This window comes from Chlorocebus sabaeus, chromosome 8 (assembly GCF_047675955.1).
Source record: "Chlorocebus sabaeus isolate Y175 chromosome 8, mChlSab1.0.hap1, whole genome shotgun sequence".
Lineage (NCBI taxonomy): Eukaryota > Metazoa > Chordata > Mammalia > Primates > Cercopithecidae > Chlorocebus > Chlorocebus sabaeus.
In genome coordinates, this window is record NC_132911.1 from 63,152,212 (window position 1) to 63,175,846 (window position 23,635).

At 37.7% G+C, this 23,635-nt stretch overlaps 2 protein-coding genes across 3 annotated transcripts in view; one reads left to right on the forward strand and one right to left on the reverse strand.

The window, feature by feature from the left end:
• Window positions 1–23,635, reverse strand: part of TOX (thymocyte selection associated high mobility group box) — a 308,730-nt gene that overhangs the window by 140,776 nt on the left and 144,319 nt on the right. For both annotated transcript variants that reach the window (XM_008000714.3, XM_073018101.1), the window contains exon 2: window positions 7,258–7,323. In XM_008000714.3, the coding sequence (XP_007998905.1) occupies window positions 7,258–7,323 (66 nt within the window). The remainder of the gene's footprint in view (window positions 1–7,257; window positions 7,324–23,635) is intronic.
• On the forward strand, window positions 21,287–21,839 carry LOC119624929 (large ribosomal subunit protein eL21-like). Its single transcript, XM_073018100.1, has one exon. The coding sequence runs from the start codon at window positions 21,328–21,330 to the stop codon at window positions 21,808–21,810; it is 483 nt and encodes a 160-aa protein (XP_072874201.1). The 5' UTR covers window positions 21,287–21,327; the 3' UTR covers window positions 21,811–21,839.

Sequence of the window (23,635 nt, forward strand, 5' to 3'; positions counted from 1 at the left end):
GACAAATGAATTTCAGTTTAAACATTATGGCCTATTTCTTTTTTTTTCTTTTTAGGAATTCATATTTTCATGTAGATGATCATTTATAGCTAATGGAGTCAATACCCAACTAAAATAATGATAATAAAGACTGGATGGGTCAAGAATTACCTAAAGTTCAACAACATCAATGTGGTCGGCCAACAAAATATGCAGAAAGGCCAATGTGTGTTTGACTATCCCAAGCCCTAAGATATATATTTGTATGGTGCCTGTATTCAGTATCCATACAGCTATTAAGACATTTTTATAAACTGTAAGAATTATGTGAGCTATTTCAAGATATAATGCTGAAAAACAGACTTCCATGTAAGAAACCAATTTAGGAAGAAAACAACATAAACAATAGTAACTTGTGTGCTCAAGTGAAGCATCTTTTTAATTTTGAGTAATGAAGATGTCAAGCCAAATGCTAGAGTAGTTTAACTTAATTAGGTGGCCTATTTTTCCAGGCATCCTTTCATTTCCCATTGAAAACTCAGCTTGTATGCAAGGCAACAAGAGCAATTTTGTCTGTAATGAATACCTCCGGGACTGCACAGAGAAATCATTTGAATGTTACACTGAAGACTGGTTTGAGTAACTAGTCTGGGCTTGTTAAGATGCCAGACTTTGTTGGGCTAACTCGATTACTCAGAGCACGGCAGCTTTATCATTCTGTTAGGTCAATGGTCAAAAAGTCAACTTAATGTTACTTCTGAAATTTCTGCCAAAAGGAACTAATCTAAAAGGAATTGGTCCAATTTACAGTTCAAATTTATGTCACAATCATGGAGATGTTATGACCCACGGTAAGGAGATTTGTTTTTCAAAAGTACTCTAAAAATATTACACTTTCTAGGCCCTTTTTGTCATACCTCATCTACACTCTAACCTGGAGAATTTTCTCATTAGGAAAACACGAAATTAAACAAATAGAGAGTCATTAATACATTTGTAAATCTTAAAACATAATTCTAACAGCAGATTTGAGAGAATATTGTACGAAAAGAAATTTGGAGCACACTACTATTTCCAATTCCATTGCATTGCTGATGATAAACAACAGCCTGATGTTACTGTAACAAGCATTGACTGTCATTATCTAGTTTATTATCATGTTAACTCTTTGAGTCTTGTACTTGAAATAATTCTCCAAGGAGGAGGGAGTGCTGGAAACTTTTGTTAATATACAAGGGCACTGGCACGAAGATAAAGTGTCCTACTGCCATGGACAGGGTAGGGCTGGATTTGCTAAATGTCTGCAATGCAGGGTCAAGAATCATTGCAATGGAAGACTCTAAGTATTCATGTGATTTAAAAAAATGTACGTAAAATATTTTAGCTGATTTGCTCATCTTTCAAGAAACAATGCTGCATACCTCTGATATGTCAAACATTATTCCTGGCACAGGAAAGCCAGACAGAAACAAGAGTAAGTCCTAGCTTCAAGAGCTCACAATCAGGTGAGCAAGACAAGGACATCCCTGGTGATGCCAGTGTGCCATGTGCCACCCAGGGACAAATACACACCATGATAAAGCAGCCTTGTAGACAATGGCAAGGCACTGAGGTGTGTACCGTTCAGCAAAGATGAGGAAAAGGAAATGAGTGAAGGTAAGATGAGTTCATGAGAAACTGTGAGGCCTAAAACGAAGGCAGAAATTGTGTAGCTGGAAAAGAGGAGATGGATTCAATAGTTAGGTCAAAAAGTAGAATCAACACTGTCTGGAATTAACCAAAGGCTGAATGACGAGGGAGACTCCCCAAGTCTCCGTCTTGGGTGTTTGAAGAGGTGGTGTTAACACTTCTGATTATAAGCAGTAAAGAAAAAAGAGAAGATTGGGGGTGAGGAAGCAGGTGGGAGGTGATGAGTTGTGGTTTGATGAACTGATATGTCGAATTTGAGCTGCTATCAGGGACAGGTGCCCAGTGGAGTTAGAAATCAAACCTCAAATTCACATGAAAGCTGACCTGGATATATACATGCTCTTCAATTTTATATTCAAAATGTACTTTATGAACTGTATGTCAAATGCTTAGTTGTAACTGATTCCAGGAAAACATAATATTGCTATATTTTATCATTCTTATTTTTAATCTTGAGATTTGAGGGACCAACTAAGAGACAGAATTCCAGAGGCGGCTGGGGGTGGGGAGAGAGAAAACTGCTCACAATCTCAGAATCCTCTAAAACATGATATCGGACCAGGATATTTAATATTTAGGATTTACTATAATGTTCATAATGAACAACAAAAAGTAGTTCAAGCTTAAACGATAACTTTTCATGGAAAGAAGAAGGAAGAAAGGAATGAAAGCAGGAAGGTGGTGGGGAAGGAGGGAGGGAATGAAGGGAGCAAGGCAGGGAACTAAACAGAAGGAAATAGTTTAGCAGAGCAAAGGTCAAGGTCTAAGAGGAAGTGATTTATTAAAAATCTGGTTCAATCAAGTAACCTGAGCTTTTCCATAACCTGATGCCAGGAAAATCTTCTCATTCTTCCTTAATATTAAAGTATTATTTCTTGTATAAAAAAGATCAGTCCTTCTTGATCTTTTCAGACAGTACTTCAACTGAGGCAGGCATGTGAAGAGCTGAGTCCCTGAGTCGAGGGCACTGATGGAAAACACAGAATGAACCAACAGGCAGCCATGGAAAAGGACACTCTCTTCTTTCTTTTCTTTTCCTTTCCTTTCCCTTCCTTTCCCTTCCTTTCCCTTCCTTTCCCTTCCCTTTCCTTCCTTCTTTCCTCCTTCCTTCTTTCCTCCTTCCTTCCTTCCTTCCTTCCTTCCTTCCTTCCTTCCTTCCTTCCTTCCTTCCTTCCTTCCTTCCTTCCTTCCTTCCTTCCTTTCTTCCTTCCTTCCTTCCTTTCTTTCTCTTTCTCTCTTTCTCTCTTTCTCTCTCTCTCTCTTTCTTTCTTTCTTTCTTTCTTTCTTTCTTTCTTTCTTTCTTTCTTTCTTCTCTCTCTCTCTCTCTCTCTCTCTCTTTCTTTCTTTCCTTTCTCTCTCTCTCTCTCTCTCTTTCTTTTTCTTTCTTTCTTTTTGAGACAGAGTCTCCCTCTGTCACCTTGGCTGGAGTGCGGTGGCGTGATCTTGGCTCACTGCAACCTCCACCTCCTGGGTTCAAGCAATTCTCCTGCCTCAGTCTCCCGAGTAGCTGGGATTACAGGTGCACTCCACCATGCCCGGCTAATTTTTGTATTTTTAGTAGAGACGGGGCTTTGCTATGTTGGCCAGGCTGGTCTCGAACTCCTGACCTCAGGTGATCCGCCCACTTTGGCCTCCCAAAGTGCTGGGATTACAGGCATGAGCCACCACGCCTGGGAGAAAAGGACATTCTTGAAACTGACTCAGAAGAGGAAAGAATGGGGGAAAGCCATGGCACATATTCAAACCTGAAAAATCAAATAAAATAATCTAGTGCTGTAGAAAGTTCTGATGAAGAGAACTAGACTTCTCTTCTGCTTCTTTTGACGTTATTTAATTTAGATGAACATTTATATTGTGATGACAGCCTCATATAAAGGACTATGAAAGGTACTACAACTATTCTAGGAGCTGGAGAAAGGGGCTGAAGTTTTATGGGGAGATAAGAGAACCCCAGAGCATGCATATCTGAGTGGGCTGAGAAAATTCCAGAGAAATTTCTGAGGTGGGAAGCCCAGTATCCCTCTGTTTTGTTCTGCCTGCTGGCATATTGGTCCAGATATTTTATAAGATACGTTTTATTGTATAGATTTAAGGCATACAACATGTTATGATATACATATAGATAATAAAACAGTTAATATAGTGAAGCAAATTAACATATCTATCATCTCACAGAGTTACCTATTTTGTGTGTGTATGGCAAGAACAGCTAAAACGTACTCACTTAGCAAACATCCCAAACACTATATTATGATTATTATTTTGAGACATAATCTCACTCTGTTGCCTAGGCTAGAGTGCAGTGATGTGATCTCAGCTCACTGCAACCTCCACCTCGTGGGTTCAAGCAATTCTCCTGCCTCAGCCTCCGGAGTGGAGACTCTGGAGTGGCTGGGATTACAGGCACACACCACCATGCCTGGCTAATTTTTGTATTTTTAGTAGAGATAGGGTTTCACCATGTTAGCCAGGTTGGTCTCAAACCTGACCTCAAGTGATTCACCACCTCAGCCTCCCAAAGTGCTGGGATTACAGGCGTGAGCCACCACGCCCAGCCCTAAATACCGTATTATTAACTCTAGTCCTCATGTTGCAGGTTAAATCTCTAGACTTGTTCATCCTACATATTGCTACTTTGTGTCCTTCTGGTCTAGATACTGTCATCTCAATCAAACATGACAAGTTCAGAATGGCAAAGAAGTGGGCTTCTGACAAGCTGCTCATCTGGCTTCCTTTCATTAGCCCACTCACATTCTCCCACAAACTCTTAATGGGACAAAGTTCAGGAGGTATTAAGCAACAAGATGCCTTTAGCCAGGGTTTGGAAACACACAAAGAAGTCTTGAATTGCTGGTTCAAATTCTAACCAGTATAAGAAAAAAGTTAAATGATGTTTAAATTAAAGCACTGAGTGACCAGCACACTTAATATCTATTATAGGAGAAAACAGTCAATATTCCAAGAATGGTGCCAGAGTAAAATGGAAATCTTACGAGTTTTTATTATATACTTGTCAGGCTTATTATAAGGTAGTATATTCAATTTAAAAGTTGCCTATCAATTATAAAACTATATGCAAAAAAGTTTTAAGGATTTGTATACTCTAGCTTAAGAGGTAGAGAATGCATGCAGTAGATAGTGCCAAAGAGCCCTTTGGACTGTCTAAAAGAATATCATTAATTTTTACAGTGTACTTCCATTTCTGGAGCAGTTCCAGCATTGGCTTTCTATAAAAATCATTTCAAGTTTAGAATTATGCTATTTGCTTGCAGCAACATCACAGGAGCAGTAGTGTGCCATATGTTGCTACTTAGCAACTTAGTCTATAAGTCCCAAAGCATGTACTGATTTGAAAATTGAACAGGAATTATAATTGTTGAGTGATGCTATGAGGCAAGTTGTCTTGGATTACTAAACTATGCAGATGTTTGATGTTATGTAGGAAAAGGAAAAAACTATTTTTTTTTCCCTGCAGGATGACTAAAATCTTATTTATGGTTGCCTAAAGGAGTAAATTGATTAAAATTCCCTAAAAGAATACCAGGTAATGAATTCTTGAACATACCATATTATAGTAAACAAAAGGAATGTTAAGTGTAAAATTTAGCTAAGGCCATTCAACTTATGTAATTTGTGAAGTTTATTTTTCTCCAGAGCATGTATTACCTTACACTAGTCTGAATTTTAAAACAGCACATTCTAAAAACATTTTCATATATGGCACATTACTTTTTAAGTGTTTATTTCTGGCTCACAAGCCTGCTCTATCTTTAAAAAGCACAAAAGTATTTGGGGCTCTTCTTTACAAATTATCACTGGTGTTCAAAACATTCTTACTAACTCCTGACTGACATATGAAGAAAAACAATGTTAGTTGTTGGATTTCAGTAAGGGCTTAATATTAGGCATTGTACTTGAATTTTAAAATCTAAGGAGCCAAGTCATTATGATGTATATGTTCTGAATTTCCAATCCTTTATCCAAAACTCTTTAAGACCGACATAATGATTCTCTAAGAGGGAGCAGCTGCTTTATAACAGCCATCATTTATTGAGTTTGTGTTTCTACTGTTTCAAACAAATTCAATTAGCCCTTACACTTCAAAACCCTAAAGGCACCAAAGAGATGATACCAGGTTGCTTTAATCTAATAGTAATACTAAACTTGTCAGTACAGTTTTGGGATTGATGGTTAGAAGAAAATTAATAGTAACATTTTTCATTTTTTAATCAAACAGTCCTATTCAGAACTACCTATGGATCTTGGAGGCTACTTAGCCAAATGAATTCAGTGAAGGAAGATTTCTAAATGCAAAGCTCAGCCTTCCAAAGGTATTCTTAGAGTGATCAGCTCAGTTGAATGGAAGGCAATGTAGTCAGGATCTTTGAACTTCATGATGACCTTTTCAGCTGAACAATACAGTGTAGTTTCCAGAATATCTGCCAGAGAAGGCAGTGATCCTAATGACTTCTAAATGCAAAGTTCAGGGAGATGCAGGCCTGCCTCTGTTTTGAGTTAAGAATGAGCCATTTTGGTCACAGAGTGCATCCTTAACATATACATTAGATTTAATTCACTGACAACCTTAATGAAGAAAAAGAAGTTTTATGCTCCCTCCCAACCCATTCCCCAACCCCTTCTAGTTATTAAATCTGTATGTGTGGATATGTAGGCACTGAATATTATTAAGAGTTTATTTTAGAATTACTAATATATGAAACTCCAATCTACCACGGTTTTTACCATTCTAGAAAAAAACATGTTTGTGTCAACAAAATGCTCCTGTGAACTGTTCCTTGCTTTCACTTTTTCACTTATTTATTTTTGCTTACAATGTTCTCACATTTTACGTTATACTGGTATCCAAGGGCAGTTATAGTTTGGCTTTAAATGTTCCACTGAATTAAAGGATCTGGTCTTAAGTATCTAAAAATAAATAGTCAAACATTTACTTTCATAAATGTAACCATTTACATTCTCATTGGACTTTTGTTGTCATTTCTCATGATTAAATACCTTGTCAACTATTCCCAGTGAAATGTATACAAAGGTGCCCTTGAAAGGTTTCAATCAGATCATGTTTTTTTGGCCTGAAAGCTCCTCCCCAGCCCCAACTCCTTACCTTCCCAGGAGATCCTAAAAGCGGCCTTCTAGCCCCACCGGCCATGGGATTTGGGTTACGAACATTACATTTTGTTGAAAATGGCCCCAACCGTTGATAATTAAAGCTATTTGTGACACGTGTAGCTTATAATGATTAAATTGTCTACAGTCAGAAGCACAAATAACCTGCACCTGTAAAGACTTTATTTCCTAAAGGTAAAACAACTGTTTAGGAAAGATCATGCTGGCAAAACAGCTGCTTGCCGTTCTGGAGAGGAAACAAGGTAGTATCTTTCAACAAATGCCAACTCTGGTGTTTTATCAGCTCTATCTCATTAACTGGAAACAAGGCTTAAATGCTTTGTTTATAAATTATGATTATTCCTGATTGCGGCAGTTACTGATAGTGCTACTCATTTGCAATGCAACTCTTTGAATTTGTTTAATTACAATTTGAAACAAGGCAGAGAAGATTAATTAACCCACCTGGCTGGCTGGCACATAGTCCTGGCTCGGCTCTGTCATGCTCATATACATGTTCTCACCGTCAAACTGCGAATGAAATAATAGTAAACATTCAGCAATCTTGACTGCGGGTATGTTTGGTTTATATTTGTTTTGTTTTGCTTTGTTTTTTAACCATCAAACTGGAAAACAGTAGCCATAAAAAAACACTGCGGCTGGGACTATGGAAAATCTGTCACAGTAAGCGAGCCACATCTTTTCTTTGATGTTTCTGTTGTCATCCTTACTGACCCTGGATGTCAGTGATTTGGAGTAATTAGTGCTCTAGTAATTACAGCAAGCAAGCAAGAAATGAATGGTTTCCTTTCATCTGCAATCTGTTTTAAAACAAAATGGCTCATTTTGCACGCCATGTATACATATTGCAGTTCAGTTGTAATGAAGTATTAAATGAATGGCATGATTTCTGAAAGAAAAGAATAACGAAAAATACACGAAGGCACAGCTCGGTGCATTCTGAGTTTAGCTCTCAAAAAAGAAAAAGTGTAGAGTTTTCACAATAGACTAAAACTGGCATCATCATAATAACCTTCTGATTAAGAAAAATTTAACTTTATAATAATATTTGAAAAGAGCACGTGCCACTATAACCATGGCTAAGAATGATAATAACAATAAATAACAATAAAAATATACAGGCACAATGAAATACTCCTTTCTGAAATTTTTCAAAGATATCGAATTCATGTATTAAAAATGCATAGAAATTCATATGCAAATTTTCAAGTTAGGAAAAGGATGGAAGAAAGAAATTTGCAGGGGCAGAACAACTGGAGAACTCTCTCCAATAGTTCAAGCAACAACAACAACAACAACAACAACATACTTTTCATTATTTGGGGTTTTGAAAGCAGTCATCACTCTATTCAGACTTAATCCTCAGCTATTTTTAGTCACTTGACAGATGAGAAAGCATTTCTCTCTTTAGTTAGAGGAATAATTTTTCCAAGGTAATAATCAAATGAACAAACACAGTAACTTCACAGAGCTGGGTCTGAATATACTTTCATTGGTGGGCTAATTTCAGACATGGAGAATTGAAAGTCTGAATAATTACTTTTAGAAACAGAATAGTGTTATTGATAGTGGTGCAAACCATGGTATTATGGACATACTTCATACTTTATGTACTATGAAAAAACGGTGTTATATCAGAACATAAAAAATATTGTATTATAGAGATCTCATCCCACCACCTATGAACTGCTAGCAGAAGAAGGTTACACCAACATGAGGGTCGCTCCACAGCCTCTAAACTGTAATCGCCAGAGTAGGTGCCCGGAAAGTTCACATCAACATAAGCTGTAAATAAAGACCTCCCTAAAGACATGGAAGCACTCAGGAGACTAAGCTCAGAGAATCAAAGGATTTCTTCACACATCACCCTATAAATATATTTCACATTATGTGAACGACTTATCTAAACATAATGAAATTACTTATTGAAAGATGTTGTTAGAGCAAATAAAAAATAACACAACTGGGTGTTTTGGTTGCTCTGTCAACTGGCTCATGAACCTGGAGTTGAAGTGACTTACCCCAGGTTGCTTTTCCATTGAGGTGAACTTTTTTTTTTTTTTTTTTTGAGATGGAGTTTCGCTCTGCCACCCAGGCTGAGTACAATGGCGCGATCGCAGCTCACTGCAGCCTCCGCCTCCCAGGTTCAAGTGATTCTCCTGCCTCAGCCTCCCGAGTAGCTGGGACTACAGGTGCCCACCACCACGCCCGGCTAAGTTTTGTACTTTTAGTAGAGGCAGGGTCTCGAACTCTTAACCTCAGGTGATCCACCTGCCTCAGCCTCCCAAAGTGCTGGGATTACAGGCATGAGCCACCGTGCCCCATCAAACAGGTGAACTCTTTCAACCCAAAGATAGGCCAGCCCCAGCCAATCTGCCTGTTACTCCTAACAACTAAAGACCTAACAAAGAGCCTCACTGCGCATTTCTTCATCTCCACCAACTGTTGGAGTACACTGGTTTGTTTGCAAATGTTTTTCATGTGAAGGTGCCAAGGAACCATTTAAAATACGGACAGTTTCTCTGACTGTAATAAACTAAACTGAAGAAGTGGAGTGAACCAAATACTTCACTGCCTGTGCATATTCTATAAATGTGTTACTTTCTATTTCATCTTCTCTAACTCATTTTCTAAATCTGTTGTTGTTCTCAAGCCAGCTAAAGGCTTTGAAGTTTTGGGTTGAGTCTATCCAACATGTACGCTAATTGAGTACATTCGGTGTTACTGCTCTTGATGAAGACTCTTTCCTCAAGAAGTACCAATACTTAGGTAATATTGAGCCAAGACTAAAACAGCATTTTACTATAAAAGATATGTGGCTGTAAGCATTATAACTATATTTTTAAGCACATTTTATGTTCCTGCCACCTGTATCTTTACATGAATTAACTGATTTAAGCATCACAAAACCAAGAGTTAGGTATTATTATTACCTACATTTTACAAAAGAAGATATAAAGGCACAGATAAGTTAAGCTAGATGCTTCAAGTTACACAGCTTGTGAGAGGTAGGGCTGGAATGCAAACCCAGGCCCCCGGCTTTTTAGCCGCCCATGTACTTCATCACCAGAACATATCAATATATTCTGAATCATAATGATAAGTTAGCTACCAATTCTGAAAATAACATCCAAAAATGGTCAAAGCAGAGTGATGGCATTATCTCAATGACACTGGTATATTATCCAGAATTTGTGGTATTGTGAGAATTTTTTTAAGTGTCGTGAAGTGCTGTCAACCTAGTATTTGGCCTGGCAGAAAACCGAGAGAGGGAATGATGGTTAATTCTACATGTCAACTTGACTAGGCCATGGGCTGTCCAGATATTTGGTCAAACACTCTTCTGGGTATGTCCATGCAGGTGTTTCTGAGAGAGATTAACATGTGAATTGATAGGCTTGGGCTCTCCCCAAGGTGGGTGGGCCTCCACCAATCAGTTGAAGGCTTGACTAGAATAGTAAGGGCTGACTAGAGTAAATGAATTCCTCCTGCCTCACTGTTGAGCTGAGACATCAGTCTTTCACTGTTTTGGGGCATGACTTGAAATAACATTGGCTCTTATTGGACCTCAAACTTGCCAGCCTTTGGTCTGGAACTACACCATCAGTTCTCCTGGCTCTCCAGCTTGCTAACTGCAGGTCTTGGGACATCTCAGCATCCATAATCATGTCAACCAATTCCTTATACTGAATCTCTTTAGATAGGTAGGTAGGTAGGTAGGTAGGTAGATTGATAGATAGATAGATAGATAGATAGATAGATAGATAGATAGATAGATCGATCATCTATCCATCCATCCAGTTGGTTTTGTTTCTCTGGAGCACCCTAATACAGATGGCTTTTAAAAATTGCTATCAGGATATTCAGAACTCCTCCAAAAGTGTATTTCTGGGGAGCCTACAATATAGAAATGTATTTATTTCATGCTGTCACTTGCTTTCTAGAGGAGAAGAGCTATGTTAATTTTGCTATGAGACTCTCTGCTCTCAGTTCCTATCTCACCCACTTCCTGTGCTCCAGTGCGTCCCACACACAATCACACCTCTTTGTCCAGAATGCCTTCCTTCCCTTTTACTTGTTGCAGTGTTTTGCAGACTCCTCACCTCCCCTTAGTGAGGGCTGGGCTGTCTGCAGGCTCTGGGCTCCCATAGGCAGCCCTCTGTTTCAGGGCAGGTTTTGTTGGGGGATTGATTCCACTAGACTGTGAGCCACCAAAAGGAATGGTGCATACCTTCCTTATCTTTAGTTCCTCTATGGCTTAGGGCTGGCACTAAGACCTATGGCTTAGGTCTTCTGAAATGTTTATTGCATAAATGACAAAAACTGAAAGGTATTTGCTGGATTAAATATATTATCTTTCTAGAGAAGGTAGTAACTTAAGAAGAGGGAGAATTTCAGCTTTTAGAGAATGGTTTGATGGCTTTTTAAGGCAGCTGACTCAAAGTCTTACAGTGGATTAAAACTGATACAGGCGCAGACGCCTTTAAAGAGAACAACAACAGAAAAAGAATAAAAAGAAAAGAAAGTACAGAAATGGCCAGGACAACATTACTCAAATGTTAGATTCAGTTCTTCCTCAGGATTTTTATTTAATACAATTTTATTTAATATAAAACATATAGACTGGCCAGGAATCAAGAGACCTGGCTATAAATAAAATGTGTATGCCCTCCTTCCAAAGAATCTTGAGCTGCCAAATAAAAATACGTATGTGTATCAGAATAGGCGTGGTCATTCCCCTTGCGGTTGAAAGATCATGGTTGGCCACACTCCTGGGCCCAGGGGAAAAGAGTAAGCCAAGATCCCAGCATTCACAGAACCTTTCCCACCCTACCCTATCAGGTTAATATTATCACTGCACTGTCACAGCTCCGTCCAACCACACCCTGACCAGGAGCTGGTTCCAGGGCTCTCAGCAGGCCTCCTGCGGACCCAACAATCTTAGAAAGCACCCCATGCCACGAGCTTGTGGACAGTTGTCACCTGAAGTAGAATTATAGCTCTTGGTCTTAGAAGTGTGTTTGTAGAATGATGCCTGAAACCATCACATCAGAATCTCTCATGTTATGATTGAATAAATAGACTTTGTATTGTTTATGAGGTCCATCTGGGGATAGAACCAAGGTCTGGATCCTTAGTAGAAGAGTTTTCCACTATGACATACTGCTTTTCACTCCAACACTCATAAAAAGTGAGGAATCAGACTCTGACTACAGCTTTATCCTTCATCTCCATAAGAAGTGGGAATAGACTCAATGGCTATTTGTAGCTGGTGTGTGTGTGTGTGTGTGTGTGTGCGTGTGTGTGTGTGCACTCTACAGACCTGAAGGCACAGCATTCACATTGCCACATTCTAATGACCCCACTTCACTCTACCTGAATTACAGATTAGATGAGCATTATTAGTAATTATTGCAATAAAATTATATTTATTAAACATAACTGCATTTCCTTACTCCGTATGCTCATCACAGTTATTATTCTTAGAAGTCAACTGAATTTAGGCATCATAACTTTTCAAAATATATCTAAGCATACTAGGGTTTTTAATTTCCATGTATTCTCAATTTAAAACCTGAAGCAAAGTTTGAAAGAATAAATAGGCTGATTTATTTAAATCTAAATGTAAATGGCATCAACCCAGGATTAGCCTTCCTGACCAAGCGCTTTTAGACTCTTCATTGTGTTTTTATTTCAAAGCACCAGGGGATGCAATCACATAAAAAGTCATTTATAATCTTCTACTTCAGTTTTTTGAAATTGTTTTTAGAGGATATTAACCAAACCCATAATCCCAAAGAGCTTTCAAACTAGGTAGTTATTATTTCTTCTATTTAAAAATTGAAAGGAGAAATCTAGCAATATCTGAACACAGTGAATGATGAGCAAAAATGGGCGATATTAGGCTACCAAAACCACAAAGACAAGAAAAGTCAAAAATAGAATGTGAAGTGTAAATCAGTCATTGGCACTGGTACAGAAAATGGGAACATTTTAGGGAAACCATTAAAAGAAAATCAGAAAAGTGCTGCTAGGGGGAAAAACAGCCTCATGGAATTCATGAAACAGTACCACATTGTACTGCCTATAAAGGGAAAAAGCTTACATTTCTGGGTGTTTTCTGAAAGAATATTTGATACTTTGATGTTTGAAAAGAAGGGCTAAAAATGGAAATGTTTATAACAGGGAGTCAATTTGACATTTCTTAGATGGTGCTTTATAATAAATCATTTTTAGAGAGGCTAATATCCCCAAAATAAAATTTCCATTTTTGTATTCTTTGGCCCAGTATAAGATTACGAATCATCTTTTTTTTTTTTTTGTAACAGAAGAAATAAGTTTGGGCAATGAAGACTTTGAAGACTTTGTTGTTTCCTAGAAGCAAAGCATTTTGAAAGTTAAGCATCAAATGTAGGGTGGTAATATGCATAGTTCTAATGCTGTTCCCATGCACAGTCACACAGATCCAGTGAAAACTGAGCAAAGCTAACTCCTACACTTATTGCACATCCTCACCAGTCTCAAGGGAAAATGTCAGGAGGCACTGGAGAAGGAAGAGGTGTCTATTTATCTCCCAGTGTCAAGGCTGAACCTGTTGATGCAAGATAGTCTTAAGTCAGTCTGCCTCCATGCTGAACCCAGCTGAATGAAACTGGTTCCGAGCACAGCACAGCTGCAGAAGTGGATCACACTGAAAGGAAAGAGACCAGACTGAGCCAAGGCTATCAACACCCAAAGAAAAGAAAGCACAGTTACTCTGCTAGTGCTTTTTATGGATGTGCATTCCAACCCAGGAGCACACAGAGCTGAACTAGGGAAGAGTAACCCCTCTTGGGTGGGCTGCTGTCACTTGAACTTGAGTGGTAAACACTCGACTACAGATCTGAATGGTATGGAGAGGAAGAATGGCCTGGGCACAGTGTGTCTGCTTGGAAGACTTGGCCATGGGTGGGCAAAAGATAGTGCTAGACCCACAACTTAGAAGCTGGACTCCACTCTGGGGCTGAGTTTGTATTCTCATTTTTGTCCCAGTGATATACTTATTTGGAGGAATATTAGATATTCTTTTTGTTAACAGTGAAAACTGAAATTTTCAATAATAATAATACTATACATTTATCCTAAACCTGTGGCTCGATGGCATGAATCTCAAGAGAGAAACACGACGGTTTCCCTCTGCTGTTAAGGGTAAGGCTACAATGTAATGTTTTTCATTGCTGTGTTTTTGGTTTTTTGTTTTTAACCAAATAAACCAAACTTATGATTCAAGTTATTCTTTTAATTAGTATTGAGTAGTTACCTAGTAAGCTCTACAAGTAAAATAATGATGTAACAGTGGTTCAAACCAGTTTGAACTTCTTCCTTTGGAGGCCCTCTCTAATTTCACTAAATATATGAAGCTGTTTAATTTTTATAATAATCCTGTAATATTATTACTCTTATTTTATAGATGAAAAAACACAACGGAGTCCAGTAACTTGTCTGTGATGGATCCAGTTACATGCTCCCCAGATCTGCTCAGCCTGCCTGACCCTCAGGCCTCTGACCTTTTCTTCCAGGAACAGCTGACACTGTTCCCATGTAGCCTCCAGAGGCACCACTTCCATTGCCACCACACAGCTACAAACCATGGTGTCCCCAAGCACAGCGGCAATTTATATAGAGAAGCTTTGCACGTGGCTGGAGCTGAGGAGGTTTTGGGTAACATACCCTGAGAGTGCAGGGAAATTTCCTATTGCCCCATGGAAGGACTGGCTCATGATGTCCTCTGTAGCACCTCTATGTCCCTCATGCCAAGCAAGAAGTGATGAGTTGTTGCAAAGCTATGGTCACTTGGAAATATACACCTTATGTTTTCTTCTCCCTGCCTCCCTGCCTTGCTTACTTTCCCCCACTCTGGTTTCCCTGGGCTTGCATTCCCAGCATTAACATTCAAGCTTTCACTGCAGGCTCTGCTTCCTGAGAACTTAGACCAAAATAGTGCCCAATGGTACCAGTTAGTAAGTGACAACACTCTTAACTGCAATGCTATACTAATCTCACCCCATCTTTGTTTTGCTTTCATTATATTAAAGAGTCATTGATTCTATTTTAATTGCCTATGCAAAGACAGAAACAAACTTATGAAACAGTGATAAATAGAAGAAACAAGAATTGCCTATATCATGAAAGCATCACTCCATTTGAAAGAAAAAAATGCAAGTTTCTAGAAAACTTCATTAACCCCAAACTTTCAGCACCAAGCAATCCATTTTCATTATGTATTGTTTAAGAAAAGAATGTGTGGATGAAAGTTTAACTATAAAACCATTCTGGTGAATTTAATGAAAATAAGTTTAATAAAATGAAAATATGGATTTTACAAAAAGGCCTCCACAGGGTGTCTGATATCAGAAAACGAGGGGCAAAGACTTTGGCTTCCTTGTAGGAGCCTTCTTTTTTAAATGAATTCCCAAGTAATTTCTGAAATTCTGTAATGATTAAAGCTGTAAAACTATACCATACAGTTGAAATTCAGCACAGTTTCAAATAGATTGGTTCAGAACATTCCTCTGACTTTTCATGTTTTAGACAAATTTTTTCTGAATCCATCTACGAAGGAAACACTTTGAGAAGTACATTCAAACTTGCTGCCGAAACTCACTTATTTCCACATCATATCAGCTCTCACCTCATTTACCACAGTACCTAAATTCAACATGGATGTGGAATGAAAAGTATGAAAGTAATTACTTTTGGGGGGGTCGGACCTTTTATTGCTGGTATTTCTTTTTAAGCACAGGGAATATTTTTCAGCATCTGATAGACGCATAGAGAAAAAGGTGAGGATATTTTTCTACACATATCTGGTTTGGAAGACTCTGCTCAGTTCTGGGAACCTCAAAACAACAACAACAAAAAATAAGACTAGTAAGTCAAGGCATTAGAAAGGTTATGGGAATAGAATGACAGATGTATTAGAAAGCAACAGAGAAGTTGTATTTAGGTGACCATTGAGTGGGTTGAAATGACAAAACTTTTTTAAAAAACCAAGGAGAAACAATTCTTGAGCAATTTTCAGATTAAAAGTGGTAGTATCAAATAAAAATAAAATACAAATAAGAAGGTACAGGGTTATTAAGATGGAGATTCTCACTTCCCTATTATTATTACTCAGACAAATTACATTGTGACTGAGTATAACAATTATGTGACAGAAATAGACTTTTGGTGATTAAACTCTCCCGGGGTAAGACAGGTGTGGAATGGTATTTTGGTATGTTCAGGCAAACCTGACCAATTCGAAACACATGAGGGTCAGTCTAGAGCTACTCCATTTTTTAAAAGAGATATTTGACATTTATTTTTTCAGATTGCAGAGTTTCTGTTTTCTAAATGAAAACGTCATTTTAAAGAACTGGATTAAATGGCAAATCCTTCAGGACATTGAGTATAAGTATGGATTTGTCCATTGTGAACTGAAGCAAAGCTCTGTTAACATATCTTTTTCATTTTAAAGAATCTGAGGAGTCATTCAATCCATCATTATAGCCAAAGAGTACAATGTTTTAATTTTTACATCTTCAAATACTACATAACTATATTCATTATTGCCTTCTTGCCTTTGATAAAACCTCATGATCTCATGTAAGTTTCCCAGCTGATTTATCTAAATTTTTATGAAGATTATAGAATAATTTTCATTGCTTTACTTTAAGGCTTCACACATAAGATGTCCCCTTCACAGGGCACATGCATTCAATGTATTTTAGATTTTCAGTTCCAAAGTGTCTTTGCTTATAGCACTTCTAACTGTCCCCTCTACCCCTAGATCATTCTCCACTCCTGTTTGATTTTTATAGCATTTTTCAAATACTTCATCCTCCCCTTTGACAATGTCCATTTTATCATATGTTGCCAGAAACATGTCAAACCCAAAACTGGAAGACTTGCTGGAAACAGCATGCCTGCTTCTACTCAAAGCCTTATTTATTCTGCATTGTGAGAGATGATTGGTGCCCCTTGTCTTACTTTCTGGAATGTCACCATGTGATGCCCTTTTGCTGAAAAATGTGGAGAACAAAGTATCATCACATGATGCTAACAGGCATAAACCACCTAGTATGGTCTTGCTGATACATTAAAATTAAATGACCTTCAATATACTCCCAGATAAAAATGTGATAATCATTTATTCAGTCAACAAATGCTCATTTTGTGCCTACTTATATGCCAGGTACACACATGCATTAACTCATTTAATCCTCACAACAACCCCACAGACAGTCAGTTTGCATGTTATTTTACCAATAAGAAAACTGAGTCCTGGAGAATTAAGTTTTAAATATTTCCGACATCACTCCTGTCTGCATCTACCTCTCTACTTTCTCTTGTCACTCTACATTTTATCCTTGCTTAGTGATTTTCATATGGCCAGATAATCCCCGTCTTTATGCTTACCCATCATCTCATCTGCCTAAAATACTTCTCCAGCTCCCACTTCCTTCTATTTCTCCCCTTATTTACTACTAATAAGATGATCATAGAATTTATTCTCCAGCTTGGAACACTTCTGACAGTGCCAGGAGGTAAGATTACTAATTATGATTGAATAACATGCAGAAACTCAAAGTCTCCTAGCCAAGGAAAACCTTACCACCAGAAGGTAATCCTTCCCTGACCTCGTGGATGATTGAGGTGCATTCCCTGTGCCTGTATCCGTGGTTTAAGGCATCTTGTGCTTATCCCAGCCCATTTCTCTTTCTGCTGTTGTTGTTTCACTACCTCTCTCCTATATTGAACTATGAGCATTTTGAGGGCAGAGACTGCCCTAACTTATCTTTCTATCTCTAGCACTTAGCATAGGCTTAGCACATTTTATTAACTTAATGACATTAACTTAATGACATTAAATGAATCACATAAATCCAGGGCAATACTGTCACAACTAAAAGTATTTAGGAGATCTCACCATTCCATTATTCTGCAGTAACATTTATTCCATATTCTTTCATTTCTAAATCAAAGTCTGTCCATGAAAATAGCTAATTTTCCAGGGACACTGGAAAAAAAGTTTCTGTAAACCAGATCCTACTTTAGTTTTCCACATCTTCCTATTCTAAATAGACCAGTCAGTCACTCTGGTTTAAATAGTTTGAAAAGTATTCATCAAAGCTTAGATAGTGGCTAAAAGCTTCATGGTACCAAGTGGTCAAGTCCTCAACCTCCTCCTTGATTCTGGGGGTCTGTTCCAATAAGCAGATTGTGCTAGAACTGCTCCAGATCACACTGGTTTATTCTTTCATGCCAACAGCAAACCGGGTAGGCACTGCTCTGAATCTGTAGCAGCACGATGAGGAAAAAAGACTAGAATTGCAGACACTGCCGTTCTTCTCATTGCCCACATGGCATGTGGGAAATTCAGGGCTCTGCTTCTTTTGTAGGTAAGGCAGAATAGGACAAAGTGAGGACAGATTCTATCATGGAGTGGGTTTGAAATAAGGAGACCCAGAGAAGAGTCTGGGTTCTGACACTTTCTAGCCAACTAGTCTTGGGAACCAGAGTAAAAACTGTTCTTGCTCTACGTAATTATGTCAGATTCAGATGAGACACGCAAGAGCATTTGTAAATTATAAAGCACTATCTATACATATGGAAACTATGGTACTTCCCCCTCATGGCAAGTTTGACTGTTTCCATCATTAGTTGGAAAGATCAATAGGCGGGAAGTAGTGGAAACAATCAGATTCAATGTGCCCTCAATTTGCCTGTGAAAAGGTCTTTAATATGGAAAGTTATCTGTAGATTTTTTTTTTTTTTTTTTGGAGATGGAGTCTCACTCGATCACCTAGACTACAGGCATGCACCACCATTACCAACTAATTTTTGTACTTTTAGTAAAGATGGGATTTCACCATATTGGCCAGGCTGGTCCTGAACTCCTGACCTTAGGTGATCCACCTGCTTTGGCCTCCCAAAGTGCTGGGGATTATAGGAGTGAGCCACAGTGCCCAGCCTAGATATTATTTTTTATCTCTATGTAAATGTAGTCATACCTGAAATATGAAATGATAGGAAGAAAGTAATGAAAAGGACAAAAAATAATAGTAAAATCACCAATTAAATGAAAAGCTTGTAGATCATAATATGTATATATACATATGTGCATGTAAGCATACATAGACATGCATGTTCCTTAAATATGTACACATTTATTTACTCTGTGTGTGCACAAAATATTTTTTCTTGCAATGTTTTTATTTGGCTAACGTTAAAGTTATTTCAGATTACTTAGGGAAACAGCTATTACAGCTCAGTATTAAAAACCACCATACAAAACTGCAGGAGGAGTTTCCTGAAAATGCAAAGTGCTATTGAACTCTTCTCTTAATTCATACAGAAAATATTACCCAGTCATAACAAACTACATAATATTACTTTCAGTAAAATTGCTTCAGGCTAATTTATTGTCATAAAATAAAGATATTAGACAGTCTGACATGAAAATATAAGGTTATACTTAAATATAGTAGTATGACACAGCATGATACGTCTCCTATAACATTTTAGTATCCATAGCTTATTAGTTTTATGCATTACATTATCCATAACAATCACTCTTCGTATTTAATTGAATTGTATAACAATTTTTGTTCTAGTTCAACAATTACATAACCTAGCAAGCTGTTTCACTAATCAATTAATATTCCATTTAATGCTCACATCAAATAAATTATGTGATTTCTTCTCTTCTGTATCATATTTTTCATATTCTGTAAAAATTACATTATTAACTTTTGCACATTTCATATTTGCTATGAAAAATTCTTGCATGAAGTATTCTCTTTACCATTAAGTAAATTAATATTAATGTTAGATGAAGTAGCTTTAAGATATTATTGCTTAAAATACCTTCTGAACAGTTCTGAGCAGAATGTGCGTATTTTAAATGAATGAGTCTTGTTTCCAAGAAATCTTTTAATGTTATTTGAGATATTACACTTGCAACAAATAACTTAAACATGTATTAAGAACAGGAGTTAAGTAAGACTGGGATGGAAACTAAACATTAGAACAAGATTAAATTATCTAAAATTTATTTAAGATTTTTATTTTAAAAGCAGAACAATGTTACCTTTTCTTCAGCGCTAATAGGACTTTCCTCAGAAAGTGATATAGCACCTATTCCCCATTCTACATAATGTAGGCAACAAAGCTCTTTAGACATATGACAGGAAATATCCCATGTCTAATATTTAAAATTCATATTTTACAGGATCCCATTATATTCCATTTTCGGGCAATGAACCTGCATTTGTAACAATCCATTTGTATTAGTGGTTCCAAAGCTAATGTGGTTTCTCAAAATATGTACTTTCCAACTTTTATGTAGGTTATAAACGGTGCTTTTAAAAACAGTGCATTTTCACACTGTCAGATGACTGAAAAGAAAAGGGCTTGTGAATATGCATTCTGAGTAAAGCCTCGGAGGTTCCACGCATCTGCTATTTTCTCCATAAAACCCCTTTTTATATTTTATCCAGTAGCAGCCACTCAAAACTGATTTTTAGTCCAACATTCCTTAAGGTGTGAGGCTGACTTTAAGAAGGGTTTCTGTATTGCCAACTGCATTAATCATATAGTATAAGTAATTCCATTATTTAGAAGGTTATTAGCATTTCCTTGGTTCTTTATGGTTTCAAAGTTCTGTTTTGGTTTTGTTTTTTCAATTGCTTGGCCATGGCTTTGCTCACTCTTATTTAATAATACTAAATATCATGATGGATATACAATGCAACTCACATTTTCTATGGAAGTGGTTTTCTTTTTTTTTTTAGACGGAGTCTCGCTCGGTCACCCAGGCTGGAGTGTGGTGGTATGATCTCAGCTCACTGCAACCTCCGCCTCCCAGTTCAAGTCATCTCCCAACTCAGCCTCCCAAGTAGCTGGGAATACAGGTGAGCACCACCATGCCCGGCTAATTTTTGTATTTTTAGTAGAGACGGGGTTTCGCCATGTTGGCCAGGTTGGTCTTGAACTCCTGACCTCCGGTGAAACACCCACCTTGCCCTCCCAAAGTGCTGTAATTACAAGTGTGAGCTACTGTGCCTGGGCTGGAAGTGATTTTCAAATGGGAGTGATTTTACCCCAGCCTGGGGAGGGCATTTAACATGTGACAATGTCTGGTGGTATTTTTGATTGTTATGACTGAGGGATGCTTCTGGAATCTATTGGATAGAGGTCAGGGATGCTTCCACACACTCTACACTGCCCAGCCCCTGTAGAAAAGAATGATCCAGCCTCATATCAACAGTGCTGCTGTTGAGAAACCCTTGTCTATAGCATGGGTTGAGTTTGTGGTTTTGGTCATTTTCGTGACAAACTGTGAGTTGAGAGATGAGGTCAACAATGAAATGATTCACTTAGGAATAAAGATAGCTCAAATTCTAAATCAGGCAATAAGTCTATATATTTTTAAAGAATCACTTAGATAGCCTTTCGGCCGGAACCGCCATCTTCCAGTAATTCGCCAAAATGACGAACACAAAGGGAAAGAGGAGAGGTACCCGATATATGTTCTCTAGGCCTTTTAGAAAACATGGAGTTGTTCCTTTGGCCACGTATATGCGAATCTATAAGAAAGGTGATATCGTAGACATCAAGGGAATGGCTACTGTTCAAAAAGGAATGCCCCACAAGTGTTACCATGGCAAAACTGGGAGAGTCTACAATGTTACCCAGCATGCTGTTGGCATTGTTGTAAACAAACAAGTTAAGGGCAAGATTCTTGCCAAGAGAATTAATGTGCGTATTGAGCACATTAAGCACTCTAAGAGCCGAGATAGCTTCCTGAAATGCGTGAAGGAAAATGATCAGAAAAAGAAAGAAGCCAAAGAGAAAGGTACCTGGGTTCAACTGAAGCGCCAGCCTGCTCCACCCAGAGAAGCACACTTTGTGAGAACCAATGGGAAGGAGCCTGAGCTGCTGGAACCTATTCCCTACGAATTCATGGCATAATAGGTGTTAAAAAAATAAATAAATAAAAGACCTCTGGGCTGAAAAAAAAAAAAAAAAAAAAAAGAATCACTTAGATATGGACTAGGTAATTTGTACAATGTGCTATAATTACCCAACTCTTCTAGGGCCTATAGCACTATTCCCGGTGTTTGGGTGTGGTGTTCAAAAGAAGAATCAAAGAGCCTTGATTGTCTCAAGCTTACAACTCTATTAACTCAAAATAAACATACACTGTATTACACAAACTTTGGAATTATAATTACTCTGGGTGACTACAGAATAACAAAATAAACTCTTCAAACTACACATAAAAACTGCCACTTGTCATGGTTAAAACCTAAAAGCTCTAAGAAAAATTACCGATTTGTTAATTAGGATTCTATTTATCCTTTCATGTGAAAAACTAATTATTTGTTTGCAAGATGCTGCATCTTCATTAAAATCATTAGTATTCTGAGTAGATGGCACTATTAATTTTATAAATGGAATTGAAATTTCACTACTATAATCCATGCAGTTCTTAGGACAAGTGAGTATCTCCACAAGATGTTATCTATGTAAAAAGGGCAATTCTTCATAGGTACACAAAGTAGTTATATCTAATTCATCATATGCATTATTTTTTAAGTAGTCTTACTAGATAGCAGGCAGGAATTATAAATTGTTCAGATATAAATATATATATATAAAGTTATATATACAGATTATAATTTATCTCTATATAGATTTTACAGATATTATATATACTTACATAGAAGTGTATATGTGTATATATATGTGTGTATATAGATGTGTGTATACGTATGTATATGTGTGTGTGATACATATATATATACACACACGGAGAAAGAGAGAGAAGGGAGATTGACACTACTTTAGAGCAATTTAAAGTCATCGCTTCAATTTTTCTAACAAAGGGGAGTCGATGACCAGGTTCTTTTCTAGAAAAGCAAGTAAACTAATTAAGTCCTCAATTTGGAATGTATTTCATACTTTTTAAGAAGTATACAGGTATATCTAGGAAATACTGTGGGTTTTGTTCTAGACCATCACAATAAAGCAAATATCAAAATAGAGCAAATCACACAAACTTTTTTACTTTGTCAGTCCACATACAAGTTATATTTACACTGTACTACAGTCTATTAAGTGTGCAGTAGAATTATGTCTAAAAATGTGCATACCTTAATTAAAACATGTATTATTGCTAAGAAATGATGATAATCACCTGAGCCTTCAGCAAGTCATAATCTTTTTGCTGGTGGAGGGTCTTGCCTTACTGTTGATGGCTGCTGAATGATCAAGGGTGGTGGCTGCTGAAGGCTGGGATAGGTGTGGCAATTTCTTAAAATAAGACAATAGCCAGGCGCGGTGGCTCACTCCTGTAATCCCAGCACTTTGGGTGGCCGAGGCAGGTGGATCACAAGGTCAAGAGATCGAGATCATCCTGGCCAACATGGTGAAACCCCGTCTCTACTAAAAATACAAAAATTAGCTGGGCGTGATGGCGTGTGCTTGTAGTCCCAGCTCCTTGGGAGGTTGAGGCAGGAGAATCGCTTGAACCTGGGATGCGGACGTTGCAGTGAGCTGGGATTGCGCCACTGCACTCCAGCCTGGCAACAGAGTGAGACTCTGTCTCATAAAAAAAAAAAAAAGAAGTTTGCCACATCAACTGACTCTTTCATGAAATATTTCTCTGCAGCATGTGACGCTGTTTGATAGCATGTTACCTACATACAGTAGAACGTCAAAATTGGAGTCAATTCTCTCAAATCCTACTGCTGCTTTATCAACTAAGTTTATGTAATATTCTAAATATTTTGTT